This window comes from Limanda limanda, chromosome 18 (genome assembly GCF_963576545.1).
Source record: "Limanda limanda chromosome 18, fLimLim1.1, whole genome shotgun sequence".
In the NCBI taxonomy this organism is placed as follows: domain Eukaryota; kingdom Metazoa; phylum Chordata; class Actinopteri; order Pleuronectiformes; family Pleuronectidae; genus Limanda; species Limanda limanda.
In genome coordinates this window covers 13,995,060-14,018,219 of record NC_083653.1, presented here as the reverse complement: position 1 = coordinate 14,018,219, position 23,160 = coordinate 13,995,060, and the positions used below count along the sequence as shown (strand labels likewise).

The following is a 23,160-nucleotide window of genomic DNA, read 5'->3' as shown; positions in this document are numbered from 1 at the left end:
AAGACAGTGAGATGGAACAAGTGTGGTAATAATGTGCGTGTGCCAGAATGACACTCAATCCGCTCTGACAGTGTTCTCACCTCTTTATATACAGTACAGTGTTTTCACTTGATATTTCCTGTGCGAGAATCTGATTCAGTTCATTATTTCATTGTTTGTTCACCTAATGCTGAGTTCAGAAGTGGCTGGGTAAGATTTTTGTGAAGTCTTTCCTTTATTTAAGCTCACTTTTATACCTTCATTCACTGTTATTATATCTGATCTTTCATTCTCCACGTGTGCTTAGAAGGATATCATTCATTAAAACCAAAACATCAGGTATAACGATCGAAGCTCTGTCAGTAGTTCTTTATTGGGGGAATAAATCAGGTTTGAAGCCTCATTGAAAAAACATGGCCATCGAAAATATATATGGTTCACATCAATAAAAACTGTGTGAATGTATTTTGAGGTCTAAAGTTTCCCACAATGTGTAAAACTCAAAGTTTGTGGATGCTACAGCTATCAATTTGTGCCTTTATTCAACACACTGCAGAGATGATTCTGCCACATGCCACTATATCTTGCATTGCATTAATGTGATCAAAATTATAAGTGTAATCCACATTCAAACTCAATTATGGAAACAAATGGAAGTGAGTCCACCGAGGAAGGACTCTCTCTCTTTTAAACTGCACATCTAAAATATTGGAAGGATTCAAGGCGTCTACAGAGATATAATTTGTTACACTATCTATTTTTTCATATCTAAAATATCACTCTACATTGATTTTTACACCTCAAAACAAATCAAAGTTAAATTATACACACATCCCATTAAAGTTCACTGAATAGTTATAGGTTAAATATTTTTCAAATAAATATCCGAGCAGCCATAACCTTGTAGATACTGTATCCCACACAACAAATAAATAAAAAGACAGAACCAAGGGTGTGCATGTTGCAGAAATAATAAAACAATATAATTTCCAGTTACCTAACCTTAACAAAAACATTATCAGGATGGTCTAAGTTGGAGCACAACTAGTGTGATTATTTTGAAAGATTAGCAGACACCGATCTGAATGATGTTACAAGGACGACTCACACACTAGGTGGCGGTACCGCGACGAAACAACATGGCACAAATAAACAACATGTGACGTGTCTAATAATCATACAGAAAACAACAGCAAATGAAAAAACAGTTGATGCTTAGGCTTGATAAGAAGACGTGAATAAGTTAGTTTGTGTTTGTTGTTATTATCTTATTGCTAAAGCATCGTTCACTTGAAGTTATGAAAGATTAAAAAGAAATATTAAAAATATCAAAAACTCAGATTTGTGAACATAAATCCTAAAATATAGAAGGCCATAATTATACAGTGGTCTACATTTCATATTCTAAGTGTAGTTAGAATTGCCACTTACGCACATTTTGAATTGCAGTTGTTATTATAATAATCTCAGAAAAGAAGTAGGAACTGAAATTTGGAGACTTAATATTCCAGTCTCTGTTTGCTTAGAGAACATTAGGAATCAATTCACCGTTTAGTGTTTTCTTGAACTGCTTTTGTTCAAGAGAGTATAATTAATATTTCCATCATAATTATACAAGTAATATTGATTGAATGTGTCCTTTTATGAAGAAGTCTGATTTCATGTGCCTCATTCCCCTGAAAATAAACCTACACATTTGAAATGTGTTTTATAAGTTGGGAGTATTGTATAAACATATATGAAGAAGGAGGTAAAAAGAAAGTACATGTACTTTTGTCTTTATGGGGGCATACAATGATGGCCAGTGTATTTCTGTATGTAATAACCACCGCCAAGTTTGTTTGTTATTTAGCAGGACTTCACAAACATGCCAAAAAACTATTTCCAACAATTTCTTTGAGGGTTACAAGCCTGACCCAGGGAAAACCTTTTAAATATTGGTTTGGATACAGATCAGGGGGCAGATCCTGGTTTTTTTTCCCACATAAGGGTGTTTATATAACATTTTTCCTTAATCCTCAGAGAACAATTCATGGATCTCCATGAAAAGAAAAATCTGACATGTTTAGAGGACTGATGTCTATGCATTTGGCAGATAATTTGACTTGATCCACTGCATCACAGGTTTAAATATTATGAACCATCAAGTATGTTGCTGCTGAGCTGGAAATAAGCAGAGGACGTAAATAATGTACAAAAACGTACCTTGGACCTTGGTTTCATGCTTTCCTAACTGTGCGTATTGTAGCTCATTGATAAATTCTACATTCAAGGTCTTACATGGTCTTGAGGTGCCAACCGTTGCTTAAATTAAATAAGTATTGCAGTTTCTCGGTGTGCTGCACTTCTGGTGAGAAAAGGCACCAGTCATGCAGATCACTTTCTAGTCATATTGAGAAAATAAAAACAGATATGGTTAAAAACTGGCCAGGGAGGACATCTAGTGGTTAGCTGCTGCATGGTCCACTATCTGGTAACAGCAGTTCCTTAACACGTTTGCCCTGAGCATATTAGGATATGTTGCCCTCACTGGGTATACTGTATGTAACAGGAAGCTCACATGATAGCTGTGCAAACCATCCTCATCAGTCTCTGCAGCTGTGGATGTAATTGTAAAAACAAACATTAAATACAGAGAGAGGAGCAGGATACACAGAGGATGGCGGTAGTTGATACTATTTCAGCCTCCAAGGCAGTTCCATGCTGTCTGGTCCAGGTCGGAGGAAACCGCTGACAACCTCGTACGTAGCGAACACGGCAACCCCAACAGGGAACGCACGCAAAACACTGATGCCCAAGCTTCTGTAGAAAACGCCGACTCCTTCCATCCGCACCGTGTCAGTCAGGCAGTGGATAAGACCTCTGTATTTTCTCGGGCCCTTAATGCCGTCCATCTGCAGACGGGATTTGATCACATCCATGGGTGTGCCTACAGTCCAACCCACCATTCCTGCCAGTCCACCGGCCAGCATTACAGCGCTCCAATCTGGGTGAAATCGGAAGATGCTGATGTTAAAAAGGGAGACATCCTAATTCTCAGGGAATCCCAAACCTAGTGGCTTCTGCATGTTTGCCTTGGCTGAGTTTGGAAGCCATGGTTATGCTAACCTCCGCTCATGCAAACAATTTTGATTTACTGTCATGCAAAGGAGCAAATAACCCACAGATATGAAATAATAATAATAAATGTGTTTTTTTTTAAGAATTAATCAGAAGACTCAAGGTTGTAATTCAAAACATTAGAACATGCATTAAGCTCGGTTTTGCCAAAGAGTCGTGCAGGGGAAATGTTAACCACTCAAGCAACTTCCCCAAAAGCAAGAAAATGCAGAATGTGGTGGCAAGGTGACGTAGGCGGTGTTCCTCCCTGGTATTAACATGCTTCTGGTGTACTTCGACAAGTGGACAAGACTCTGAGTTCACACCTGGTATCAGAACGCGTCTAGACATATGTCTCAAGTGGGCACTTGTGATCAAATCCCACTAAGCCAGTACTATATGCAAATGAAAACGTACAGAGTGTTGTTGTTTCAAGCCAGTCTGCCTCTATTCTCAGTGTGTGTGTGTGTTAGAGCCCGACCAATATGTAATTTCCGGTTGCCGACGGCGATGTAAGGGGGTAATCAGTCATTCTCAGTGATTCTTAAGATGTCATTATCAAACCTTCATGACAAAGAAATGTAATTGAGACGTGATATTTAACAATTTAACCATAAAGTTATAAATAAATAAGAGGAAAACACATTTGTAACCAAATATTTTCAACTTGAATTTACGAGACCAACATTTGTATGTAAAATGTTGACATAAATACTCTATTCTAAGTGGTTTATTCTGAAAAATAAAAGTGGATTTGGATAAATATAAACACATATGTTAATATAGATCCCGGCTTTTTTTTGCTTCGCAGGTACTGCAGACATCACCACCTTTTGAGAAGTAGCCTTGTACTTTACTGCCTGTTCAAAATTATATATCTGTTCGAAGTAATACTTTGAAATGAATGTATATAACTCTGAGAGGCGAATATCGGCAAACCAATTAATTTGTCAGGCTCTTGTGTGTGTGAGAGAGAGAATTACAAAATAAATCGATGTACTGTATGTTATGTTTGTTTTCGGCCATTATCAATGCATTCTCATTGTGTAACTCACGCCTGTAATCAGAGCTGGCCACTTGTGATCAGATCACCCAAGACGCATGTTCACGCCAGGTGGGAACGGGGACGTACACTTAACTCACCTGGACTTTTCTTGCCACTGCGTGTGAGTAATTCGCAGCACACGGAATAGGTCCAGAAGTACATGGCAAACGATGGCGCGTCTCGTAGTATGAGCGGTAGTATTCCTCTGTAAAGGCCTCGGACACCCTCTTCTCTAATAATGCTCAGCAGGCAGTGAATTGGACCACGGTACTTAGGTTTGGGCATGTTGGCTCCTCCTCGCATGGACTCGGTCTGACACTGCAGTCGTACTTTCACGATGTCACCTGGAGCCAGCACCGAAGTCTGTTGGACAAAGGGGATAAGGGAACTCAATCAGATTTCTCAAAACATGGACACATAAAAGCTTCAAATGTATGAAAGGCTACATGCATGTGGGATTTAAGGGTAAGGTTTATTTTTGTGTTTTTTATCTGTGATGCAGTCCCTTGATTTTTCATGGCTAAAACACATCGGGACTTTGCGTTGTACACAACATGGAAGATGAAATGATTAAATATCTTTCAGGCAGTTCATGAAATTGTCTTCATTACCTGAACTGTACCCGCCACCAAACCAGACAGGAAGACATCTAGTTTCCTGTTTGGAGCCGTACAATCAGCTCCTCGTGCCTGGTTCAGACGCCGCAGGCAGTCCCTGTATGTGGCGAATACTACGGCGGAGGTCACAGAGATCGTGCTGATGGGTATGGTCATGCCTTTGAAGAAGCCGTGCGCCTTGTGACACAAAAGGAAAAGAGGGACACCAGTGAGAAATAGTAAACAAAGCAAATCGAGCAAAAAAGGGCATCACATCCTTGAACTCTCACTAACAGTCTTTTAGCAACTCAGTTGGCTTTAAGTGCCCGTTGGTGAAAATCACGTTTTTAAACATGATGACTTGTGCATTTTATGTGATAAACACTTTAACACCGCGATAAATAAATGCAAGTCTAAATAATAAAAAAGATTCAAACAGCCAGGGTTTGTGACTTCACAAGGAGGGGCGGGGCTGTGCTAGCATATTTGTATACTCGAAATGAGTGAGGAAGGTGTATGGTTAGATTTTAAAAATTTTAAGGCCATTAGGGGATTTTTCTTCCAAGACAAACCTTTTCCACCTTTAATTTTGAGGAACTAAGAAGAGTTTCAGGGGCTGGTAGAGTGGAGATTTAACTCAAAGGTTAACTAGCATTTAAGTCCAAATTAAGCGGGAGTGAATTTCAAATATGCTGAATCACTTTTAGCTTTGAAAGTATTTAGATGTGTTTAGCTGTCATGAGTTGTTTCTGTCCACCGCCAAGGAGTCTATAATTTCACTGTTGTTCGTTTGTTTATTGGTTGGTTTGTATATTTGTGTGTTTGTAAGTAAGATTTGGCCAAAATATTCAGGACAAAATACCATGAAACTGGACCGGGTCAAGGAACCTTTAAATTTTGGTGCACATCCAGATCAGAGGTTGGATTCCACGTATTTTGTTGTTGATAGAAAGGATGTTTTTTTTTATTTGACATTTTCACTGATATAAATTAAATTCATGGATTCTGATGTAAAAAAATCTGGCACATTTAGGTAACTGATTTCTATAAGTGCATGCAATTTGGTGCAGCTTGATTGGGCCTTGGCAGAGGTATGTTTCCAAACCTCAAGTGACACATTCAGAAACAACTGTGAATGTTTTTATGAGGCTGAGAAAAAAAAGCACCACTTACCCCTTCCTTTGAAAATGTTGCAACAGCACACTGCCATATTCCAGTAAACTGTTTCTGGGTCTGGATCCGGACCTAGAAAGATTAAGACGACAGTGTAAACTATGTTTATTTGTTAAACAGCTATTTTGTGTTTCAAATATTTGCTACTTACCCGCACTGTCTCTAGAGGGTAGCCCAGAGCAACTCCACATGCTCCTGTGTGATTACATAAGACAACACAAACTGTGACAATTACATAGCACTGGGATCAGTAACTGAAGTGACACCCCTGAAGGCATTTTAAGACACTTTTAACATGCTGACAGCGCACATGATGGATTAGTTGTACATTCAATATATGGGCAATAAAACAATGTCAATATTTGTTGCAATATACCTCCCGTCAATAGCAATTATACACAAGTTAAATAAATATCCATACATTACTTATGCATTGTGCAAGCACAGTGAGGAGGAATAACACGTTATTGGTTTTTAATGTTTGACCACAGATTTGAACCACAATCTTCACTGAGGAGAAATATTACAACTTAAAAAGTTATGAGATATAAATATCAAATTTTATTGGTATGAATCTTGATTCATGTGAAAAGGTTTATCTTTACAACAGTTTTGGTCATATTGACCACCTCAGTTACACATTTGAAATAATTGATCAGTGTAGAGCTTACAGGACTCACATATCAGGTTAGCTTACCGCTGCTTCCAAGAACTAGGACTGGGTGATAACTCTGATCAAAATCATATCCTCATAAAAAATTCACATCAGTCGATAATGATAATTATCAAGATAAATGTCACATTATTATTTTAAAGACTGATTTTGTTTCTGAGTAAATATTGTAATTTTTTAAGCATATTTATATAGATATTTAAAACATGTTTATCCTATTTCAGTGTGTCTTTTCAATATCAGCTTTTACTGTTAAGTACATGTATTTTTTAAATGTATAGTATTAATTCGTGTGTTACCAATAAGGCATCTTACAGGCTCCACATGTAATGTCATTGTTCTTATAACTCTTGACACTAAATAAACAGCAAACACAAATCGGAGGTACACCATGCATGTGTTCATACACCATGCATAAACATCACACTGCATCGATATGTTTATTACTGTATTATATCGCTATTGATGATAATTATTGCTATTGTTGTATTGCCCGGCCCTACAAGAAACGACACACTACCTATAGTTAAAGTAGATCAGATACACACATATATCATGTATGAATATAAGTAGTTTTAATGTGATCCCCCCATGTGCTATCCTACAGTCACATAACCATACAGAAGCTAAGTTAGCCATGTAGCAAACACTGCAGCCGCCCTACCGGTGACGTTCAATACACAACTAGCTAAAGCAGCCTTGTATCTTTCACCTGCCAGGGATCCGGAGACGAAATCCACGATGTGCATGTTGTCAGATGGTGACAGGTCCGCCGGTACGTCTCAGATGAGAGTTCATTCTTCCCTCCGCTTCATACAAACCCACGATAACCTTCAGCGTGCTGCTGTTACGTGACGTAAGGAAGGAGGAGTCACGCTGCGAGCCATACAGCAGCGCTTCCGGGGTTTAGGGATCCGCTGTGACTGCATGGTGGGATGACTTGAGATATTAGCGTTTGAACTCCATCAAATCAAACGGGAGTCACAGATTACTATTGTATTAAATGCTCTATAGAATCTTAAGTCCCTTTTTAAAGCTTATTGCATCGTTTCAAAAAATTACATAATTTCTTAAAGCTGCACATTTATAAATAGACTGTCAAAGAGGTCGTCGGGTACCATGTTAAACCAGAGAACGGTGCCCTTGAATATCCAATCAGCTGTATTATTCTACATGCGAAGTTTAGTTCAGTATCCTCCTGCATCATCCTGTGCCTATGAACTCTTCTCTGCATATTTCCACAGGTGATGAAAGGTGTTTATCGTGTACATATTCTTTGCATATTTATTTGATTGGATTGATCTTCTGCTGTAACCTATGAAACGGTTTATCTTATATTATTTTATCTTATCTTATCAAGTAAACCTGTTTATTATACTAAACATATTTACCCCTGCTTCTTTATCTATTGCGTTCACCCATTTATTTGCTTAATTTTGTTTATTTATCATTTATATATAGATAAAATATAGATATCGGCTTTGTATTGTTATTAATAATAATGATAAATTATGAATATATAAATATATTATATTTAATTCTTTATGAGGCACTTTTTAACCGATTTATTGAAAGGTGTTCTTTAAATAGTTATTATAATGGTATTATCATATGTAAACACAGTATGACATTGCTCTCCTGTTTTGCATTTTGCATTTTACTTTTTACTTTACTTTTTATATCTTTTATCTTTTATATCTTTTTATTTTACATTTTTTTTAATGTGTGAAGTATTTATTTTGTTTTTATGTTTTTATGTTCTTGTATGCACCAACAACCAGAGCAAATTCCAGGTAGGTGTAAACCTACTTGGCAATAAATACATTGTGATTCTGATTTCTTTCTTAAAACGTTTTTTTCAAAAAAAGTTGTTAAAAAACAAATAAATTGAGACAAACTGTTTATAATCTTTTTTTTTAAAATAACATTCATTGTTGACATAACTGCCTCCATGTACGCACGAGGATCTCTGGACCGTCCATTCAAAAGCAAAACATCACACGGCCCCGATGACGCACCTCGACATTGGGAGTCCTTTCATGCCCTCAGCCAATGAGCGGCGAGGATTAGCTTTGGCCAGCGGGGTGTCGGCGTTAGCTCTCCCCTCTGATTGGACAGAAACTCGAGCCGACGCCGGTAGCCCCCGCCCCCCTCTCCTAGCTCGCTGCTACAGCTGCACAGATAGAGGAGCGGCAGCTTGTCAGCGCCACCACGGTTAATGGAGGTCGTGTAGGTGAACAGCAGAGTCTCAGTCGGTTAAACAGAGGACGAGTTCCACACAACGCTCAGAGAGAAGCGAACTGCACCGACCTGGAGTCAGGTGTAAGAGGGAGATTAAAGATACCAGCTAGCCGGTGCTAGCTAACACAGGGGCTAGGCTTAACTGTCAGGTGCTCCAGGAAGTGAACGGTGTCTTAAAACAAGGTTATCAAAGAGCTCATCTTCATTCAGACCACGGTCACAGCATCTCCCTCAGCCGAGAAGAGACGCTGACGAGCGGGGATGGACTTCCTGGCAGGATGCGTCGGAGGTAAGCTCTTGTTTCACCCACTTCTCTCATCGCTAGCTAAGATGTGCACACCGCCTTGATCCGACACCTCACAGGTGGTTCACCTTCTCCACCCGGGCGGAGGTGCTCCTCTTCGTTCCCAGCGATCCACGCCTAATCCACAGACACACCCAGCACCACCCAGCACCACCCCCATTCCGATGTGATGCAACTCCCTCTCATCATTTCCACTGCATTTTCCAAATTCCACCGCAGGTCGGGCACACCACAGCGATCACTGTCACCTGCCTGCATCTGACCTGCTGCTGGGGGACTCTGACTGGGAATGAGTGGGTTATCACTGGGCTCTTGTGTTGTCAGCTGCAGGGTGAAGTTACAGTGGTTACAGGAAGTTTGTTATTGTTGTTATCCCTGTAATGGGTTCTTGATTGCCAAATATGTTCAAGGAAGGAATGAATGAAAGCAAGCACCAGGCTTGTTCTTGGTAATAAGGAAGCTCCAACCTTCTTCATTTCCTGCTCCCTGGTGTCACTTGCACAGTCTGCGGAGAGAACTGAAAGTATGCAAACGCCACACAAGTGCAACCCGAGCTGTCGAGCCAGGGTGGCAGAGCTGTTTTAGGTTTCCACACACGCAACAATCAGATAGCATGAATCAGTGCACACCCCTCCACAGACCAATCCCCAGCTCCCTTCACTCTGCTGTGACGGACATCCCACACCATGTGGTTTTCCACCCTCTCACATTGTCGTTGATCTAAAGACAACCGTCTCACATGTCAAAACAGGGTGAGCCAAGTGCCATGGTGCTTGGGACAGGAGAAGTTGGCATGAAGGTTAAAAGCTCATTTGCTGAGGTTTGTTATTACTACCATGATGCAGCACACTCCTGCTGTTTATGTTTTCTTCTGGCTTCAGGTCATAGCAGTATATTAAGGTCAATGACAACTCATTGTATCGAACACACGCCGGCTTACAGCTAGAACTCACTCCTGATAGGTTCTCTTTTTACAAATGAGTCATGTGACAGAGCAGGTGCTTATAGGATTAGCTCACTGTGGTTTGTTTACCGAGGTGACCCAGGTGGGTCAGAGACTTCAGCCCTGTTCTTAATTTACCTTTAAGAATATTTTGCATCATATTATTGTTTTAAACAGTTTGATTCTTTACCCGACCGAGAAATACAACTAACATCAACTGAAAATATGACCGTGACAATCAGCCACTTATTTGTAAACATTTGACGAGCTTCATATAATGCTACATTTAATTGGGATAATCATTCAGACAATGTTATTCAGCTTAGTATGACACATCATATACATTACAAACATGACAAAATATATAGAAATCATATAACAATTTATTGCGTCAGGAAAGCCAACCAACTCAATGATTAGCAACACTGCCCATATCATTAAAATCTATGATATTTTATGGCTTGAGGGGCTACGTTAGAGGGCAGGTCTAAAATCTGCAGGATCTCTTTCAAGTGTTAGTTTCCTGAGATCACCTCTGGTTAATTATTAACCACTAGTTATGTAGTTTTCTACCCCCAGGGGTCTCTTAATCCAAACAATAACAAAAGACCATTTCTGGTCGACAGTATGGTCTCATGCAATGTGATGCCATTGACGTGACCAAATATAAAATACCATTACTGTGATTACAATTACAGATTTGAGAATATTTAATGTTGGAAAAGTTACTTCCACCTTCCACCTTTCATTGTTGTGTGTGTTCGGGCTAGGAGCCGTTATGAGGTTTCAGGTGAGACGCCCCAACTGGCATCACATAAAGGGCATGTGCTGCCTTAACTCAAATTATGTAACGATCAAGGACGTGCTAAGAACGTTTTAGAGGGTGATGATGCCCCGTGAGCTGGCTGCGGCTCAATATGGCAGCGTTACCATGGGGGAGATGGCAGCAGACTCTAAAATTACACAACAGAGCCAGAAGAAGAGCCAAAAGGTTCCGGGCACATGGGCCAGACGGACAGGCCTGTGCAATGTAAGGGTAATGAAAAGTCATCAGAGGTTTAGAGTGTCTCACACCTTTTGATTTAATTATGTACAGAACCTTCGATACGATTTCAGAGAACCCCTGTATGAGATCAGTGTGGATATGAAGCAGCAGAAAAGGGAGTGGTGGGGTGTGAAACCAGGAAGTAGAAGGAGAGTTGTTGGAAGGTGAACAGATACAGTAGTTAAAGACCCACACAGATATCTAATTAGGCTATGCCTCTTACCATAGGCTGTCTGAACATCCAGTACTTTTTCCACGTTTAAATGCTGCAAATCCGGTCATGCAGGTTTTCCATGATAATAAGACATGCTTGCAAACTAGTTCTTCTTATGTAATTCATGCCCTGATGTTAAGCAGCTAGGTCTATAACCAGTGCAGAGAGAGACGGCAAGTATCAGCAGAAGGCTGCAAGACCTCAGTTACATGAAAGTCATTGGGATTAGAAATGTGGAGTATGGCTGTTATTTAGCCATTTAGCTCTTTATTCTACAGATATAGTTTGGACTTTTGCTAGTTTATGTTTTTTGAACATTGGAATAATGGCAAATGTGGCAAATTGACCAGTGACATTGGGTTTGTGAAAGAGAAACTAGGCACTAAAGGCTCTTATATACTTCTACGTATCCGTTTCTCGGAGAGGTCTCAGCGGGGGACAAAGAGTCTTTTTGATTTTTACTTCTCCGACGACTATCCGTCTAAAAACAATTCCCCGCCAAACCCATAGGTGGCGCAACGGAAGACGAGCTCAGAGAAGCCTTCCCCATTTGGGAAGAAGAAGTCCACGTGTGTCTGTTTATATCTATCGGCTCGTCCCCACACACTGAACCATGGCAACTAACAGAACTAAATAAAGTGACACCCAGCGGGTCAAGATGCTGATGTAATCGTTTCTTAGCGCAGCGGTTCCCCGGTCTTGTTTCCGAACTGTGTTGCTGATTCCACAGCTTGAATCTGCTTGAGGCTACATGTAGCTAGAAGCTACACGGACCTAGCTCCCCCCAGCTTCCACACACAGTCAGCAGGGACTCCCGACACTAACTACTACTATCCAGTGTTTGCTTCTAACCTGACGGTATTATAGAAACAGTGTCATGATAGAAGTGGAATTAAAGTCGTGACGGCGGGTTCTTGCACTGTTACCACCGCAGTTAGCATGGTGGCTAGCCTAGCCCGCTAGCCTAGCCTGCTAGCGCCGTTTTGAAAGCTCGTTATAACCGTCTGTGACCGTGCACACATGCCCTCAGTGCTCGAACGAGCCACCGTCAGCCGGACAACTCCGCTGGCTTAACACACACGTCACATTAATCGTAGAATCATAGTTGTGTTCATATCTGTGGTTGTGTTCGTGTTTGTGGCTACAAGTAAACAGGAAGTTTGAGGTCCGGAAATACGGAAATGACGTCATACGGAAATGATGTCGTTCGCGGACCAATCACAGCCAAGAGCGGTCCGTCGGGTCTCCAACATGAAGACGGATAGTTAGAAAAATCAGACGTGTACGAAAAGCTGTCCGAAGCACTCGGAGAGGGCGTTTCACGACGGATAGGGTGGTCTTATCTGTCCGTAATAGAAAAAACGGAGAGGCATAAATTGGCCTTAAGAGAAGACATTATGGATTTTTTTGTTCCTGGTTTAATCGTAGTTGGTGTCAAACTCTGTGAAAGTGAATAAAAACCCAATTCCTGCATTGAACCTCTAAGTGCAGGAACAAAACATTACTGTCCTGTAATATATCGATCATTACAAAATTGCTGTATTGTGATCATCGTGGGCCATGCGTTTGGTATCGTGTCTGTAAGTAGGTTAATAATAAGTTGAGGTGAAGTGGCATGAAATTGAAGGTGCCCAAATACTAGGAATAAGTTGTGGGAAATAGGTGAAAATACAGATAATTCTATTATATATAATATACAAAATAGTTTAATATGTTTCACTCTCTCAGGCCTCTTCTGTTTACGGTGTTAATTTGAGGACACATTTTTATTTTCCATTATGTCTTCTGCCTTTGTCTTCAGGTGCTGCTGGAGTCTTGGTTGGACACCCATTCGACACAGTTAAGGTAGGAGAAGTACAAAAAATTGAATGCACATTGAAATATCTCACATTTATAAAAAAAGTTTAAACGTTATTCTGTATTTTACCATGTATTACTGTTAAAAACAAACAATCAACCCTTTATTAACTTCATCATACATTTGTTTCATTAATGTTCCTTTTCCCTGAAACATATTTATCTAATGCTTAGATGAAGTTTGTTCTGTTTCATCGCAACTCAATGTATGCAGCAGCACAGTAAGATGTTCAGTAGTTGTCGAGGGGTTTAACATGAAGAGTGTCTTCTGATGCAGGTGAGACTGCAGGTCCAGAGTATTGATAGGCCACTGTACCGCGGGACCTACCACTGTTTCCAGTCCATTATCCGGCAGGAGTCGGTAAGTGCATTTATTTTCCTTTCAAATCTAATGCTGAAGTCTGTATGTAGTCATATCACTGTGTATGAGGTTAGTCTCTCCCTCTTTGGACCGTGAAGCTCTCAACTTGATAGGAAACTGAAGAAAAAACAGTCATGGCTGGACATAAATAGATGTTCACTCTGTCAGTCAGACTGGTCAGAGCGATGGTCGAGTTACAGTTCGTCAAATACACGTGGCCAAAGTGGGGAACATTCCTGGTGGAGAGAAGTAAAGTGCTGTAGAATCCTGTTTGGTTTGTTTATTTTCAAGCTCAAAGTTTCAGTTTGCTAGAATTCAAATTATGTTAAAAAAGTTTAGAATTAATTTTGTCAAAAAACATGGTAAGATGGTGTCCTTTACACTATCAGCATTTATTTTTTTATTTTTGAAGAAGCGTGCTAGACAGTGCATTGCTTTTCTGGCCTACTTAGTCACACATAGAGGAGGCTGGTGTGTTTGTGTGTACAGTGACAAAATATACAGTAATGACAAGAAGATTGTAAATGTATTTGTGGTTTGAATCATTAGAGATAATTAAAGGGATTTAAGTTGTCCTTCACTTTGATGGATTCTTGTCAAATGGATATCAGACAGGCCATGTTTGTTATCAGTGATCTGATGGGAGAAACCCTGTGAACCTTTATTGCGTTAATTCCACAATTAATTAAATAAAAAATAGATGACACAGTTTAAGACCGACATTTTTTTAAACACATCTTATGTGTTAAAACAGCTTGTCTAACGTGACATTCCTCTCTTTCTCCACAGCTGTTGGGATTGTACAAAGGCATTGGCTCCCCCATGATGGGCCTGACGTTCATCAACGCTATAGTGTTTGGTGTTCAGGGAAACACCATGCGTCGCCTGGGACACGACACCCCGATGAACCAGTTCCTTGCTGGTGCAGCGGCAGGTGCCATCCAGAGCGTCATCTGCTGCCCCATGGAGCTGGCTAAGACACGCATGCAAATGCAGGGAACCGGAGAGAAGAAACCATCCAGGAAGTTGTACAAGAACTCCCTGGACTGCTTGGTACGCATCTACAAGCGTGAGGGTTTCAGGGGGGTGAACAGAGGCATGGTGACCACGCTCGTCCGAGAAACACCCGGCTTCGGAGTGTATTTCCTGGCCTACGATGTGCTGACGCGTCGCCTCGGCTGTGAGCCCAACGACCGCTTCATGATCCCCAAGCTGCTGTTTTGCGGGGGCATGGCTGGCATCGCCTCCTGGCTCTCCACTTATCCCGTGGATGTGATCAAGTCGCGGCTCCAGGCCGATGGGGTGGGTGGAGTAAACCAGTACAGCGGCATCGCTGACTGTGTGCGACAGAGTGTGAGGAGAGAGGGCTACATGGTGTTCACGCGGGGCCTCACCTCCACGCTGCTGAGAGCCTTCCCTGTGAACGCGGCCACCTTTGCTACGGTCACCCTCATTCTCATGTACGCTCGGGGGGAGGAAGCACGACCACAGGACTGTGAGCTAGCTCAGCCAAGCCACCACGGACAGATACAGCCGCAGGCCCAACCCACCAGCCTGTGAGCGCACACAGATCCTCAACCTGGGCACTTTACAGGAGCATGGAAAGACAAAACGATACCTTTGCCAGCCATTCATTCCCACAAGTCATTTATATAAAACGCTTGTTTTTACTCCATGACACAAAGGAAACAAAGGAAATAAACATATTTATTTTTAGGTATAATTTAAGTTTAGGTTTGCCAAGGAAATTGCAAACTTGTAAAGGGGACGGTGTTGCCTCTATTAACATGAGGATAATTGAGATATGTAACATGAGATTTGTAAAAAGCTTTCAACAGCAGCTGCTCTTTCCACTGACTTTGACTTGTTACTGGCTGGGTAGTGTGTACAGTGTAGACACTGGCAGTCTATATCTTGATTGAATATATATTCTAATGAGCAGTGTTTAACTGCACCTGTATATAATGCTGATTTGAATTTGTTTCTTTTTTTTTTAAATATAAACTGGAAACAAATTTTCCTGCCTTATAATATCAAAACTTTTATTTTGTGCAAAGGCGCAGAAGCACCTGTTTGCATCAGAGCTTTTTCCTCTCAAGAGCCGAGCAAGAAAGATGGAATGTAGCATGCGACGTGAGGAGCAGACCTCACCGCTTCTGTCGGCTTTCAAACCAAAAAGCAATACTGCAGCTAACGCACTGTAAGTCCGCACAGCACATGAATGCCCCTTGTGGACAAAGATCAACTGGTCTGAAGGGCTGTTCAAGGGCAAAGTGTCTGCGTGGGAATCAGACCTGTGGGTGGCGGTACGTTTGTGTCTCGTTTGGCATGTTGTGTTATTTTTCTCCAAATAATGTGAGGTTTTATCTTTGTAACTTAACTGCTGTATTAAAGACCTATTCCAGAAGTAGAACATGACGCGTCACGTGGCACCGCACTTCACATTATTTTTTTATTTTACTTGTTTGTTGTAAATCTTACAACGAAAAAAGAGCTTTGAGTATGTTTTAAAGCAGCACGTGATGCGTTTTTTCAAGGTCATGCTAGGAGTTTTGTTGTTTTGAATTATTTAAAAGGTTTAAGGGGCTAACAAATGTTCCAGTATTTATTATGACCCTCATTTATTTAACTCGTGGGGCTTAGGGCTGGGGTTAAAGTTACTGTGTCATTTCGGTTTATTATTAACCCCAGCATGAGAACATCTATATCTCTCAAATGGTGCAGGAAACATTTTTAATTATCGTTATTTATCTGAGACAAAATGCCTAAATTACAGTTTGTGTCCCTGTGGAAGATTATTATTTTAATTGACATGATTACTTTGTGTACCAATCATTGATATACTGTATGAAACCTGTCTTGATTGGGGCTTTAATGAGAGTATTTATTTGTTGAAGTTACAATATTAGCTATATACAGCTATTATTTATGAGTGGGAATTGTCTGCTTTCTGCATGTGCGTGGTCAGTACCTGATCTGTATTTTTCCGCCTGAATGTTTCCTGTTGTAAAGCAATCAAGAGTCATAGGTAATTTCCCATCAGGGCAGTGAATCATCAGCTTATCTGATAACCTGCTCCCTCGGAAGTTGCAAAAATGGAGTATACGACTTGACAGATCAGGAAGTCACACCAGCCTTCAGTGTGTGGAATGTAAAGCCGGTTTTACCTCCGTGGTGCTCTGAATGAAACTCCATGCAGTCGGAGGAGAAAGCGTTTTCTATGAATCCCGTCGTTTGAATTTAAACATTACTGGATTGAATTGTTCAGTGCTGCTCAGACACATGAAATACTCCGTGGGATGAGGGTGGAGAAAAATGCAAAGGGATGTTGTTTAAGTAAAAGTCGATTGTCATTATTTCCACCTCATGAAAAGTGACTGTCAGACGGGGTTTGAATATCCATTTCTGTAAATGCAATTCAACGGCTAATATGAAATCCAGCTCATGTGAAAGATGCAATATGTACAGGATGTAACTGTAATCATGTGAGATTGTTTTGAAGTGACTGGTAATGTAAATATATATATATATAAATATATATATATATATATAGACATATATAACATATTTTTTTTAAATTAGTTGTGTGGTCCCTGGATGTCTGAGTTTGAACAGGTTTTTCAAGTCTCTATTTGATCAGTTTGAGTTTGCTGCTACGCTTAAGGCGTTTTGACAGAAGAGCTGCGACATGATATTTTTGTAACATAGATATATACATAACCTGCTTGTCTCGATTTGTCACTGAGGATCTGTACAAATGGGTAAATAAAAAGGATTCTGCAGATGTTTGTGTCTTTTTAATGGAATCTTGCTCTGGAAAAAATACATCTCCCCATGATGTAATATATAGGCCATAACGAATTGCATCAAAACATGAAGGCTGTATAACATTAAATGCAAACAAATTTCATATTTGCACAGTCATACAAACACAATGCAATTGAACACAGACATGATTTCCTGTTTTTGCTTTTTCCTCATCCTGTCAGAGACAACCACTCTTTCCTGTGCCCTGATTTTAGCTCAGATTCATATCACACATCTCATAAAGCCTTATCTTGGATCTAAACATACAGTACACGTGAGAGAGCTTGACTAATAACTGATTTATAATACACTCGTTTTCCGAAGAAAGGAGGTCTCTTCTCACTGTACTCACTATTCTGAGTTGAGCTGTAAACCTGTTGACTGAACTGCAGACAAAATAAATCATGATAAGATAGTGGTTATTGAATGATTTGTTAAATTATTGAGGACTCTTTAGTTGAATAAAGTCAGGACACAGATTTAGAAAAACAACGCAAATATCTCAAATTGTTCCCTTTTTACTCTTTGCATGCTCTTTACAGTTATAGTCTGATACTACCTTTACAACCCATCTTCTTTAGTTCCCTTTTAAATTCTATATACTGAAATAAAGCAATCATGTATGTTGAATAACTTGTTTTGATATTTGTGTGCTGCCCAGGAGTCAGAGGTGTCAGCTGTTGAATACTCAGCTTGACATGAGTGCGGTTACCTAAAATGTCTCACTAGCACTGAGAGGCCACTCGGTTCTCTGAATTAAAGATATAAATAAATGGGTTGGCTTCATCAGTGTGGCCTGGCTTTCTGTGCACTTCCAGGAACAGCTCTTAAGAAGCAGTGTGGAAGAGTGAAATTAAACTTTTAACTTCGGTGAGATAGACATACTATCATGAAATGCAAAAGAAGACTTACAAACGTCCCCAATGAGATCATAAAAAGTCACATTGTAATTTTGAAGGACTCTACTTTAGCGCCATCTGCTGTTATCAATAGATAACAGCAACAACATTGTAAGTGGGCAGTTTAAACCAAATTCGATTGCCTCACTTCTGTTGGGTTCAGTCATGGAAACCTATATTTCAAAAGAAATTATGATGATCTTGAGTATAAGAATAATAAACATAAATATATTTATTACTACAACACATTTTAAAAATCCCTGATTTAGCTTTTTCATGATCAAATACAAAATATAAGTTGCTCTTAAAGAGGTATCAGCAATTGCCATTCAAGTTGCTAGGTGAACTCAGTTTGAAGGTCACAATGTCTTTTGTATTCTGCTATTTTGTGAAATCCTTAAATATACACATAGCTAGTTCAAGAGAAAACTGAGTTACATTAAACTTACCATTCATTTTTAAATCAAAAGCGTTTTGTCATGTCAGGTCAAACAAAGTGTTGGGTGAAATTTTGCATCAGCAGATCCTGCTTTATTTTAAATAACCCCTTAAATATTCATATATAAACTGCTTTGTACATGTTGTGATTACAGTTGGCTGTCGGACTCTATGACAGAATACAGATCAGCACCACTGCAGGTCAAAAAACTTTTGATTTTTTAAATCCAGACATCATTTAATCATTCCATAAAGCCAAGCACAACATATTTAAAATTTCTGTATTGACAGAGCAATGTGCTGTTTACAAAGAGAAATATTAAAATCAACCTTTATGCGGTTTCATCAATTTCCCCCTTGACTGTAGAAGCCGTTCTTGTATTTACAGTTACACATTACAATATATTTCCTGGGAAAATACAGGTTTAGATCATCTTGCATGACTTTATTGTATTTGTGAAAAATGCATCATTCCCAGGTTGTTTGTTTGAACCTTTTCTGAGGGATTTCACATCCAGACCAACAGTTGGTAAGACTTTCCAGCAGGTTGAGAAAGTTGACCAACGCAGGAAGCCACATTACAGTTTACTCATGTAAAACAGACCTGAGGACAGAGAGTACCTGCTCACTGTGAACAGATCTGCACACAGGATGGTGGGAACCGCTCACATCGTGGGGACGCTGATCCTGCTTTCCTTTATCAGAACAGGTAATAGAAACAGTAACGCAATCTTACTTTGTGGTTTCTCTTGTATGTTCGTATTTTTAACGGCAGAAAAAAAAATTCTTTGTCCTCTGTATACAGGTGTAGATGGAGACGATCTGATATTTAAACAGGAGGGTTACGATATCACATTTCCCTGTGAAGAGGACATAGTCTGCTTTCATATGTGGAAGATCAGAAGAAGCCAAAGTCCCATCGCCATCATCAGTAATGGAAAGATCCAGAGATTCAAATCAGAGGAGAGGTGCACTCCACCAATGGAACATCTCACAACAGAGGATGTCGGATGCCATCGCTGCCATGAAAGGTCTAACGGCTTCTCTACTAAGAGTGAGTGCTATCATGATAAAAAAAACCTTATGATTGCACATCTTGATGCAGAATCTATTTCATCTGATAGGAGGAAAAACTGAGGAATCAAATTTTCTCTTTCTTTCAGCCTTGAACTCTGCCCCGGAGTTAAAACTCCTGCCCGGCAAACCAGTGTCACTGCAGTGTGTTTTACTCTCTTTCGTGGAGAACTCACATTGCCTCAGCAGTCGTGATCAGTGGATCCGCCTGACTTGGGTGGACGAAGCCGGCACTGAGATACAAAATGACGCCCAGCATCACATAACTGGATCCCTTTGTAATGTAACTCTGACTGTCACCTTTCAAAGTCCGGAGCGCTTGAAGTTCAGGTGTCGGGCGACTGTGAATGGACAGGTCCAGACTTCAGTGGAGCTGTTGGTCATAGCTCCAGGTCTGTTTGTGACTGATTCTAACCAGTAGACACCAATTTGATAGATGCAGAAGAATTAATGAAAAATGTTTTATTCTTTATAGCTCTGAAAGGGAAGGGAAGAGGCCTGGTCATAGAACTGGAACCTGAAACTCAAGGTGCGCTTCAGAGAGCAGTATCCGAGCTTATAATAGAAATCCTACCGATACAGCAAAAGTTAGACATGGTGATAATATTTCAGTGCTTATTTCCTCACCCTTGTGTAGGTCGTAACCAGGACACGATCGGGGCGGCCGTGGGGGGGGCAGGCTGTGTGGTTTTGGCCGCGGCGGTTGCAGTGTTTGTTCTGAACAGAAGAAGAACAAGTAAGTTCTCCAAACATCTCTGCTGAAATCACTCTGCGGTTCATAGTTGTGTGCGTGCAGTCACTTTGCGTATATGTCCTCACATGATGCATTTCCAAAGCCCAGTTGTGCAACTTACCTGAGATGTGCCAATGTCCTACAAGTTCTGTTTTTCCCACAGTGAGTGTAATATTTTGCAATGTTTCACAGGCTCCCTTATATCACCTGTGTATCTAATACTATTAAAGGTCATATATGATATTCATTGCCACTAGATGTCGCACCAGCAACAAAAGTTCTAATGGGGTTGGATCCTTCCTGAGCCAACCCATCATAAATTGTTTGCAAAACTATTTTTAAAGAGATAATGGCAGCAGCAAGCAACGAGTACCAGGCTTCAACAGTTAATGGTGTACATGTTAAAAAAAATCCTCTATTGATTTACTTTTGGTCTTCACAGTCTATGAGGCCCTTGAACGAGGCAACACCCCCTGTGTGTGTGTGTGTTTCCAATCCCTCAGATTGGATATAGATCGGATCACACCAGACCACATCCGGAGGTGGTCTGGGCCACATGAGTCCACATTCTGTAAGCAGTTAGAACGCGAATGCTTCCTGGGCCACTAACTGAACCCGTTTTTACTCACATCAGTGCCCATATGCTGATTTGTTTTGGGCCAAAATACCAACACTGACCACAACATTATTACCGATACATTTCTTAAACGGGTGAAATCTTTCTTCACCGCAGCTGCAAGAGATTCATTCAGAGACTCCTGTCTAACACGTCTCCCAAATCATGACATGTAAACTTAATCAAATTAATCTGTGCATTTATATATTTCTTCATTTTAGACATCCAGCTGCCCGACGAGCCCTGTTCAGACGAGTACAGTACAATCAATGTAAGTCAAATGTTAAGAATCATACACCAATCAGCAAACCTCTTTTACACATGGGACCATTTTGAAATGAGAATGTACATGTGTGTATGTCTTCAGGTCGTGGATACAGACGATGTCATCTACGCGGACATTATTCTCCCCGGCGGCTCTGACAGAGTGTGGGTCGCTGAAGTGGAGTCCACTGAATACTCCTGTGTCCAATACAAATAGTCCTCTGTTCAATACATATATATAAACGTTACAGTGTAATTTTTCTTTGTTTGTGAGCTCCACTTGTGCCACTGCCGTACATCCCAATACTTTGAAACACTCCACATCAGATCAATGTTCTGTTACTGTAGCTAACACATAAGTCGATGAGGTATTTTGCTATAAACTTTGAGGATTTAGTGGTGAGATTTGAAAAGATGTAAGAGGTATTTAAACAATCTACCTCAATTCATTTACTTATGTTTTTTAGAAATGACCGGCTTTTAAACAGCAGGTTAACAGTGTGTCTACAATTACGTGTAAATCTGTAAATCAAGAGATCATATTGTGTATTTTCATTTATGTCTCATTCATGTTCAGGTATATAATAAGAATGTCACTCTTGTAAAAATAAAACTTTATGAAGTTACTCATATATCGACTCCTGTTGTATTTAAAGTATGTGCTCCTTTGTGATCCCCATTTGTTGATGTTATTTTCCTACATTATTTGAGTACTTTTGTACTTCATAATGTACAAAACAATGAAATTACACTGGTACAGAATGCAAACTAATTATACTTTTACGTGATATCAAACCAGGAGGAGGAACTTGCAGGATGTGGTTGTGACCAAAGAACAGATTTTCAATGGTACTGTTCAGTCCTGCAGCCGATGGAACATTGACATTCGGCAGCTTTCAGCTTCACAGCCAATCGCGCTTCATTTTGAGGACAAACCTGCAATTTTCCTTGTGCAAACACGCTTAATCAAACTGTATTGGTAATACATTGCAGGCCTCAGTCTACAGCTCCTTCTGCTTTCCCCCGCCAGTACACACACACACACACGCACACACACAGTGTACCAACAGCCACAGCAGGTGAGAGACTGCCGGAGCCGGTCCCAGTGTTGCCCTATTTGCATTTTAAATACTTGCAGCCAGCCCACTACTGTGTTCACAGTGCAGTGCAGCACAGCTAATCTACACACCTAAGGTGTGTGATTGGCTACAGCCAAGAATCTGAGGGGGTTGAAGAGATGGTAAGAAGACACATTGACACGAAAGTGGAGGGTGAATACAGAGAAGAAGCCCTCGTTACTTATCACATAAAACGAGAGCGGATTTGCTGAACATGTTCGTTTTCTTGAATTGATCTAGACGGAGAATTTTCCTCTGCAAAATGTTTAATGCATTAAAGCAAATGGAAGATGAAGGTGAGAAGGGAATGTTGGAGAGGTAAAGGCATGGGTAAGATTTTAAGTGGTACAGAGGATATCAAAATACAGTTTATGTCCCCCTACTCATACTCAAAGCTGAAGATCGAGGCTAATGGAGCATATTTAGAGTATTTGTGGAGCACTGAGAGCATTTTTCACCTATTAGGCTCTTTGACAACATCAATGTAAAGGCATTATATTCCATCATCCCTGAGTTCATAATAAATATGGTGCTGAATGTTTCTTGAATTTTTTTTCACATTCCAATGAAATCATGTCCTTTTAAAATGAAATATGTGGAGGAGAGAGGTCGGTGTGACCTCTTCCTCACTCTCCGCTCCACTGATGCAATACACTCAACACTTTGTTTGACCTGACATGA

At 40.3% G+C, this 23,160-nt stretch overlaps 2 protein-coding genes across 2 annotated transcripts; one reads left to right on the top strand and one right to left on the bottom strand.

The window, feature by feature from the left end:
• Positions 1 to 329: 329 nt before the first annotated feature.
• On the bottom strand, positions 330 to 7,392 carry slc25a47a (solute carrier family 25 member 47a). The gene is made up of 6 exons (XM_061091612.1): positions 7,278 to 7,392; positions 6,044 to 6,087; positions 5,893 to 5,964; positions 4,735 to 4,917; positions 4,222 to 4,486; positions 330 to 2,965 (listed from the first exon to the last, which is right to left on the bottom strand). Exons 1-6 carry the CDS (start codon positions 7,312 to 7,314, stop codon positions 2,655 to 2,657), a joined length of 912 nt encoding a protein of 303 aa, XP_060947595.1. The 5' UTR covers positions 7,315 to 7,392; the 3' UTR covers positions 330 to 2,654.
• Positions 7,393 to 8,773: 1,381 nt separating this feature from the next.
• On the top strand, positions 8,774 to 17,315 carry LOC133024373 (mitochondrial basic amino acids transporter-like). The gene is made up of 4 exons (XM_061091449.1): positions 8,774 to 9,095; positions 13,114 to 13,157; positions 13,447 to 13,530; positions 14,320 to 17,315. Exons 1-4 carry the CDS (start codon positions 9,068 to 9,070, stop codon positions 15,088 to 15,090), a joined length of 927 nt encoding a protein of 308 aa, XP_060947432.1. The 5' UTR covers positions 8,774 to 9,067; the 3' UTR covers positions 15,091 to 17,315.
• The last annotated feature ends 5,845 nt before the right edge of the window (positions 17,316 to 23,160 follow it).